Source organism: Mesitornis unicolor, unplaced genomic scaffold (genome assembly GCF_000695765.1).
Source record: "Mesitornis unicolor isolate BGI_N332 unplaced genomic scaffold, ASM69576v1 scaffold14101, whole genome shotgun sequence".
Classification (NCBI taxonomy): Eukaryota; Metazoa; Chordata; class Aves; order Mesitornithiformes; family Mesitornithidae; genus Mesitornis; species Mesitornis unicolor.
In genome coordinates, this window is record NW_010163196.1 from 1,278 (window position 1) to 10,029 (window position 8,752).

Below are 8,752 nucleotides of genomic sequence, written 5' to 3' on the forward strand. Positions count from 1 at the left end.
ATTTCTGAAAGGCAGTTGGTTAATAAATATAAATTCTGAACCCTTGAAGTGAAATATCCTTCATTTGCTGCTACTGCTCTATCTCCCTATTGACACAGTCACATCTAACTCACGTGTGGTCTAACACAGACAAGGTTCAGAGCAGTTGGGGTATATGAAAACCAGCAGCTTTCCAGCATGTCATGCCTTCAGATACCAGGTCAGCAGTATTAAAACCATTCTCTTGTTTTCACATATGGTCTTTTATTAAGTTTAACTTTGGAGAATTCAGAGTGATTTGCACACTGGGGGCAACTTGCTGGACAGAACTGCATTAGCTTTAGCCACTGCTCTGTCCTAGGAAGCAAGCAGTGAGTGGTTGCAGCACTTGCTCTCTCTTGTTTTACCATTCTATTATTTTTACAAGTAATTTAAATTTTACTTTAATTTTTAAAGTGTTCTTACCTCAACCCACAAGTTCTTGTTAATTTTTCCTGATTTACACCCCCCCATCCACTGGGGAGCCAGTGCTTAGTTGCTTACTAGGTTTAACTGACAAACAGTATCCTTGAACTTGCCCAAGAAACCATTTCATTAGCTAGCAGGAAGCTGATCACTGTAGATACGCAGAAGATACCTTCACAACCAACATCAACCTTCCACTCTACCTCAAAAATGCACCTTTGTCACATTTAAGTTGCTTTACACTGGGAAATGGAGCTGAAGTGTTTTGTTATGAAATGCCTGGAAATAGGGGGTTCAAGGCTTTAAACTCAAGCTCACTGAAAACACCAAATGTCACCTCCAGAGTCAATGAACGGCATCTGATCCCCAGCAAGCGCTTGACAACGGGAAGCTGGGAGTCAGCCACCACCACCACCTATTTCCTTCAAAGAGCAAGGCCAAGGAACACAGAATGCAGCACAACCTTGCTGTTTCTGAAAAGCACCACCTCAGCACAACAGATCACACTTGGCAGCATCAAAGGCCCAGCTCCATTGCTGTTTTTTCGTTTTAAAAAAAGCCTGAAGCATCAGCGCAAGTTAAACCAAACTTTGAGATCAGAACTGTTTTGAATTCCTTTTGACTTTCCTGCTTTTTTACTGAAGTTGCAATTTTAAAAAAAGCCTGAAGCATCAGTGCAAGTTAAACCAAACTTTGAGATCAGAATTGTTTTGAATTCCTTTGACTTTCCTGCTTTTTTACTGAAGTTGCACTGCCATTGCCAGTACTAATTACAGGTTTATTAGAACAGCATATCAGTAACCAAAGCAGAGAACAGCGGTAACAGACAACTCAGCAACACAACTCATTCTTAACACTTTTATTCTTACAGTTCTAGGTTTGAACTGTACATGCAGAGTTGCATAAGTCACAATAGAGATTTACAGTGGATTCTATTCTATGGTAGAGTGCAATCCAGAATCCTTAAACAGTATAAAAAACAACTTTAAACATCAAGACCTTGTTAGGAGCAGAAGGGTTAAAGCTTCCCCAGGTATTTCAGCTCTCATAGATACCTAGTTACTAGGTACTGTGTTAGACGTATTTAGAGTTGAGGAGCTGTAGAACGCTAAACAAACTTGAACATCCTGATGTCATACCACCTTTGTTACTACTTTCCCCACATTTCTGGCAATTAAGAATAAGTCAAAAAACCCTGCCACCTGCAACCAGCTAATACAGACAAAAATAACTACTCCTTACTTGCCTGTTTAGGGTTTTACAGTGTTAAAGAAAATATTCCCTCAATGGCATTTGTATCTCACATCAGCTGAAAAAGCAATGTAACAAAAATAAAGGTATAACATCTTTGAAAATAAATATAAAGAGGGAATGCAGACAAAGTGTCAAAGATTTTTTTTTTGGCAGGTAACATTCATAATATACAAAATATAACTTATTCGTATTAGCCAAGGAAACATTCATGAGTTCCTGTAAACTGTTTTAATCCACCTCCTCCATGCGTGATGTGTCATCGTCTCCTTCCAGAGGTGGCATCTCCTCAGTAACTGCTGGGCTGGCTTCTTCTGCAGCAGCATCATCTTCATCGATGCCTGTTGAGGAAACACAAAACCTTAGAACTAAACATCAGAACCCAAAACTTAGATCTCCTTCACACTTTAACTGATCTGAGGGTTCCCCCTTTTCCACAAGGGCCAGGGAGCACCAAGGGGATCTCAGACATACAGTGCCCAGCAAGCACACATCACTATTTGAGTTTACAGGAGGCAGGACAGACGTCCAACTTACCCAGACCAAGTTTGATCATTCTGTAAATGCGGTTAGCATGTGTCTGAGGGTCTTCTAAGCTGAAGCCAGAGGACAGGAGTGCTGTCTCGTACAGCAAGATGACAAGATCCTTCACAGACTTGTCATTCTTATCAGCCTCTGCCTTCTGCCTCAGTGTTTCGATGATGGAATGATCAGGATTAATCTCCAGATGTTTCTTTGCTGCCATGTATCCCATTGTGGAGTTGTCTCGCAACGCCTGCGCTTTCATGATCCTCTCCATGTTGGCAGTCCAGCCATATGTACTTGTTACGATACAGCATGGAGAAGTAACTAAGCGATTGGACACAACAACCTAGAAAAGCAAACAGGAAGCAAAACTTGTAATAAAACATTCACACGTACACTTGATACACTATCCCCGCTAATTTAGCAAAGGTTCAACTTGAAACACCACCTGTCATGCAAGGCCCAAGGCTCAGAGTAAGGATGAAGAATCTGAGTGCCAACAGAACTTGGCTTCATTAAAAGCCAAGACACTTTGCATCTAAAGCTGTATCTCACAGAGATCCACGTCTCTTCTAGAAAATGCAACCGTAACAGATACTGTGACCTCAACCTTCTCTGCAGCAAGCTTGTTTCAGAAGGTCACTAAACTTGTTACATATGGGCACACTGAATAGTAATTACCTTTTCTACTTTCTTTTCAAGGATATCTTTCATTATTTTGCAAAGGTTTTCAAACTTGGCTTTCTTTTCCTCCTGCTTCTTTTTCTCTTCCTCATCTTCTGGAAGCTCCAAGCCTTCCTTTGTTACAGAAACCAGGGTCTTGCCCTCGAACTCCTTCAGCTGCTGCACACAGTACTCATCAATAGGCTCAATCATGTAGATCACTTCCAGGCCATGCTTGCGAAGACGCTCCACAAAAGCAGAGTTGGCCACCTGGTCTTTTGTTTCACCTACAAGGAAGAATAACAGAGTTTGGTCTGAGCCTCAGCACAGTAACATCTCAGCTCTTTGTTTTCTGGAAAAGCCTATACAACATTTTCAGCCATGACTGATCATAACAGGGAAAGAAGGGGCACAGAACAGCTATGAGGAGCTACTGTCACGATCAGGCTGCGCCAAGGAGACTCAAGCAGTTAAAGCTAGCAGCGCAGTCTGCCATAATTCACTGGCTTTTAAAGTAAATTTACATTTCCTGTAATGGTGGGCAACAAATGTTTTCCATTCTTGTCAAGAAAAAACTGAGAAGCCCTCAGAAGCATCATTTACTTTTTTAGAAAAGCCTTAGTATCTGATGCCCAGTTAACTGGTTTGAGCATTAGGTCTTAAAAATTCAGATATTCCTGGGCTAATGTATTTGCTAAAGCCTGAACACAAAGCTATCTCAATAAAGTTAAAGGCCCTTCAAAGACTCTAAAGCTTATTTTCAGGGCTTACAGAGAAGAAATGCTGGCTAAGCCAGCTGTGCAAGGGGCCCTTTACAACCTTGAACTGGATTCTCCCACACCTTCAAGGAGGCAGCAGTGACACTGAACACTATTACAAGAGCAAGGTAATAATGGAAAAGCAATTATCTCATTATAGCTCATTAAATGGTATGGTTCCCAAGGACAGCAGTGAGCACTGAAGCAGGCAGTTTCATTAACAGGGAACATAATGAACAGCACTCCTGGTTAATTTACAGTATAGAGAAAATAATTACATGCAGCTAGTCCTGCTGTCCTCAGGAACTGGATTTCTCCCATACCTTCAAGGTGGCAGCAGTGACACTGAACACTATTACAAGAGCAAGGTAATAATGGAAAAGCAATTATCTCATTATAGCTCATTAAAGCTCATTAAATGGTATGGTTCCCACCAACAGCAGTGAGCACTGAAGCAGGCAGTTTCATTAACAGGGAACATAATGAACAGCACTCCTGGTTAATTTACAGTATAGAGAAAATAATTACATGCAGCTAGTCCTGCTGTCCTCAGGGACACAGCGCTGTATTAAGGAATTCTGACTACTACACAAGTATGACAGGCACTACATCCCGCACCACACAGCTCCCTGCATCTTTCTGAATTCACCAAGAGAACTGTAATGTTATTTTCCGTTTTCTAACCTCAGAAAGATAACCCTACACATGGACCCGCTTTTACAGACCATTTCTGTGACCAGCTCACCAGTAATGTAGTAGACATGCTTCTGGTTTTCCTTCATCCGGGTGCAGTAGTCCTTCAGAGAAACCATTTCATCACCAGATGCAGATGTGTAATACCTCAGTAATTCTGAGAGCTTCTTGCGGTTCTGGGAGTCTTCATGGATACCAAGCTGTAAGAGTACAAGGAAAAATAAAAACTTAAGTGATTCCTTTCGATAAATACTAAACTGCTGTGGTACAGCATTGCAGCATAATCAAATCCTGCAGCTTCTACAGTAAAAACCATAAAGCAGAAAGAATACACACCTTGATGTTCTTGGAGAACTGCTCATAGAACTTCTTGTAGTTCTCCTTGTCTTCAGCCAACTCAGTGAAGAGCTCCAAGCACTTCTTCACCAGGTTCTTGCGGATCACCTTCAGGATCTTGCTCTGCTGCAGCATTTCACGAGAAATATTCAGAGGTAAATCCTCAGAGTCGACCACACCTCTCATGAAGTCTGCAAGGCAACAGCAAGAATTAGCTTTGAAGGTCTCCATGAAATCAAGATTACCATTCCTCACCTAGGTGTCTTTGCCCTTCTAAAGTTATGAACTGGTTCCTACAGAATTCTACATAACACAAATTGAACAATACTTTTAACTGCTCAGATGCTTCCTGATCAGCTAAGACTCAAGTCTTCCTCCTCCCAGATTTCTTTATAAATGAAACTACAAGATTGGTAGGCAGTTTATTATTATGGACAACATTTTTCTCATAAAATATACTCACTCAGATATTCAGGGATCAGCTCCTCACAGTTGTCCATGATGAAAACTCTGCGTACGTACAGCTTGATGTTGTTCTTCTTCTTCCTGTTTTCAAACAGGTCAAAAGGTGCCCGCCGTGGGACAAACAGGAGAGCTCTGAACTCCAACTGCCCTTCCACAGAGAAGTGCTGCGAGAAAGCAAGATTATTATTTTAGTTAAATTGTACAGCTCTCACTTCAGTAACCTTTAAGTGCCCAAGGTGAACAGTAATCATCTTTTTCCAGACAGATCTGAGTTCCGTTCAGTTGCTGCCAGACAAGCAGGGCAACTCAGAAGACACATTCAGTTCCCTGTATTATATATTGAACTTCAGGAAGCCTGTGTATTTTTACAGCACTTCCCACTACACACACACAAAAGGACAATTACATCTCACCAGCTGTAGCCTTTTCTAAACTAAGCTACAAACCCAAATAATTTAAATTTATCTGAAATCTACTTTAAAATTTTTGAATTATATTAACAACTAAAGCTACAAACTAGGAAAGCCTCTGCACTGTTGAGTAAACATCACCTTAACAGTGGCCAAAGTAACTGTAGCAAAGAGTCTCCCTTCACATAGCAAAGTGTTTGAGCTTTACTCGAAATATTAAGCAACTTATCACTTAAAAGATCCAAGACAAGGGATCAGAGTTCACTGACATGTTCAGCAAGCTTCCAGTTTTAGGGGCAAGGGTAACTGTGCCTGATGAAATCACTTACTTTGACAGCCAAGTGGTCTTCCCAGTCATTTGTCAGACTCTTGTAGAATTCTCCATATTCCTCATTGGTAATGTCATCTGGATTCCTGGTCCAAATGGGCTTGGTCTTGTTGAGCTCTTCCTCATCAATGTACTTCTCCTTAATCTTCTTTTTCTTCTTCTTGTCTCCATCCTTCTTCTCTTCCTCTTCATCAGAGCCAACATCCTCAATCTCTGGTTTATCTTCTGTCTTTTCCTCCTTCTCTTCTTTTTCCTCTTCCTTTTCCTCAGCCTCATCATCACTCACCTCCTTGTCACGCTCTTTCTCCACCTGCAAGAGAGATCATTAGTTGATCTGAGAAACCAGGAAGTTTTGTCATTAACAGCCCTAAAGCATCCCTTGTAGTCTCACAAAACTAGAAGCTACATGAACATGAGTGTCAAGTTCTCCTCCTAGATTCAACTAAAGACTTACATTCCAAGTGCAGTTTACGCTATTTAGTTTCATTACACTGGATTTCCACTAATGATACGTAAGGATGTAGTTAAATTTAACTCAATTTGGAGACCATGATACCACTAGCTTGCTTAAACACATTTTTAACTTAGTTTTGAAAAATGAATGAATTCTCAATTAACAGAATTGTACTTCAGAAGAGCTACATCCATATAATACCTACAATTTTAACTAAAAATTAAAATCCTCAATTTAAAAAAAAAATTGCCAATACTAAAACATTTAGTATTTTAATTACAGTACTTACAAAGAGTGTAATAGGATAGCCAATGAACTGAGAATGCTTCTTCACAATTTCCTTGATCCGACGTTCTTCCAGGTACTCAGTCTGATCTTCCTTGAGGTGCAGGATGACTTTTGTTCCACGGCCCAGAGGTTCCCCTGGAATGGAGTTCAGAGGTTTAACTTGTGCAGGAGCAGACCAGACTTTGACTAATTCCAAAATGTGCTTTCTTTAAAAAGGCACCCAATAATTTCTTAATGCCTGTACTATTTCCATTTAAGTAATTTTAGGTGTTGGACTAAATGAGCTTTAAAGGTCCCTTCCAACCCAACAGTAATGAATGATTCTAGGATTCTTCATCACTGAAAAATATAAGCTTCTGTGTACAGAAACAGCCTTACTGACACTAAGCTTACCGTATGCAGCAAAATAAGCTTAAGGTGATTTTCACTAATTAGCCTGTTCATGTGTCATTTTTCAAGTTTCTGCATATAGAGTAGTAGGAGTCTACACAAGCATTTCCATGCATAGGCTTTGAAAGCTTACTGTTTATTATAATGCACCATTTACTTGAGGCATTCCCTTACATACCAGCAGTTACTCAACCTGGAATAGTAAGAGAACAGCTGTGCCTCTGCTTGATCTGACACATGACTTGTACTCTCTTTTATATGTTGTTTTTGTCTTTCTTCACTGCACAGAACAGGTACTTGAGAATGCCAGAAATCTCTAGGAAGCATACTTGAGCAGAAACATTTAACACTCACCATTATCAAGCCTGACAGTGAAAGATCCTCCAGCTGACGACTCCCAGGCATACTGCTCATCATCATTGTGCTTGGTGATCACTGTCACTTTTTCTGCAACCAGGTAGGCAGAGTAGAAACCAACACCGAACTGACCGATCATGGATATATCAGCACCTGCCTGCAGAGCTTCCATGAAAGCCTTGGTACCAGACTTGGCAATAGTACCAAGGTTGTTGACCAGGTCAGCTTTGGTCATCCCAATGCCTGTATCCACAATGGTCAAAGTGCGGTCATGCTTGTTTGGGAGCAGGTTAATTTTCAGGTCCTTTCCAGAATCCAGCTTGCTTGGGTCAGTCAGGCTCTCATACCTTATCTTGTCCAGGGCCTGTTAAGAGAAGATGCAGGGTTTAACATTTTTTGACTATTTCTAAAAAACTTCAGTAGGCCTACTGACATGAGTCTAGGACTTAAAGCACTTACATCTGATGAGTTGGAAATCAGCTCCCTCAGAAAGATTTCCTTATTGGAGTAGAAAGTGTTGATGATCAGAGACATCAACTGAGCAATCTCAGCCTGGAAGGCAAAAGTCTCCACCTCCTCCTCCATGGGTTGGTCTTGAGTCTGCACAGCTTCCGGCATCTGTAATGAGAGAGGCAGCTGAAATCCCATCCCCAGCAGCTTAGTGCACATATACTTTTATAGATAGAGACAGCAGCATTCAGCAATAAAGGTATTTAACTATGTGGTTCCAAATACAGCACCATAGAAACAAAAAAATCCCCAACCCAGACTCTATTTCCTACTAATTCAGGAATTTTGATTAAAGAAGATACGTTTAGCTACAGACTTGCTTGACATTTGCTTTTATCTGCACCGCTGAAGGTAACACAGAAACTTTTCCTCTCTCTTCCATTACAGATTAATACACGACCTTTACTTCCTCTTGCCACAGACCAAGTATGCATTATAAAAAAAGGAAAATTCAACTGAGAACTTGGCCCAGGATTTGAGATATATTAAGTGCATTACACTGTAGTCGATTTAAGAGTTTTCAGTTGGAGTACTTTCCTTTTCTCCCATCCAAATAAACTCTGCTCATAAAACTATTATTTTCAGATGCAGACGCTACCCAAAACTGTAATTTCTGTACCAACACGGCCTGACCAAAGTCGTTACTCTGCCCTGCAGATTCTGCGAATTTGCCCATCCACCTGTGCTTTTTTGGATACCCTCCGCGTGAGTCAAGGAAGCAGAAATTAAGTCAAATAAAAAGGCAAATTCTCCAACCATTACCCCAAGTGCGGCAGTGCGATCTTTAATTACACGGCTAACGATGTGTTTTTAATTACAATGCTAAGGATGTGTATTAATTACACGGGTAACGATGTGTTAAACCACCACAGCGAGCCAT

The 8,752-nt window shown here is 40.8% G+C and overlaps 1 protein-coding gene across 1 annotated transcript; it reads right to left on the reverse strand.

Moving 5' to 3' along the window:
• Positions 1–1,288: 1,288 nt before the first annotated feature.
• LOC104534415 (heat shock protein HSP 90-alpha) lies at positions 1,289–8,010 on the reverse strand. Its single transcript, XM_010193875.1, has 10 exons — positions 7,822–8,010; positions 7,360–7,726; positions 6,617–6,750; positions 5,875–6,183; positions 5,134–5,299; positions 4,671–4,861; positions 4,387–4,534; positions 2,902–3,170; positions 2,233–2,566; positions 1,289–2,036 (listed from the first exon to the last, which is right to left on the reverse strand). The coding sequence occupies exons 1-10, from the start codon at positions 8,008–8,010 to the stop codon at positions 1,927–1,929; spliced, it is 2,217 nt and encodes a 738-aa protein (XP_010192177.1). The 3' UTR covers positions 1,289–1,926.
• Positions 8,011–8,752: the final 742 nt, after the last annotated feature.

Excerpts from the sequence above, each read along its gene's own strand:
- LOC104534415 (XM_010193875.1), bottom strand. The coding sequence starts at position 8,010 with ATGGGATTTCAGCTGCCTCTCTCATTACAGATGCCGGAAGCTGTGCAG. Across the intron at positions 7,727-7,821 it reads TGATTTCCAACTCATCAGAT|GCCCTGGACAAGATAAGGTA; the intron begins GTAAGTGCTTTA and ends TTCTCTTAACAG. Across the intron at positions 5,300-5,874 it reads AAGACCACTTGGCTGTCAAA|CACTTCTCTGTGGAAGGGCA; the intron begins GTAAGTGATTTC and ends GCTTTCTCGCAG.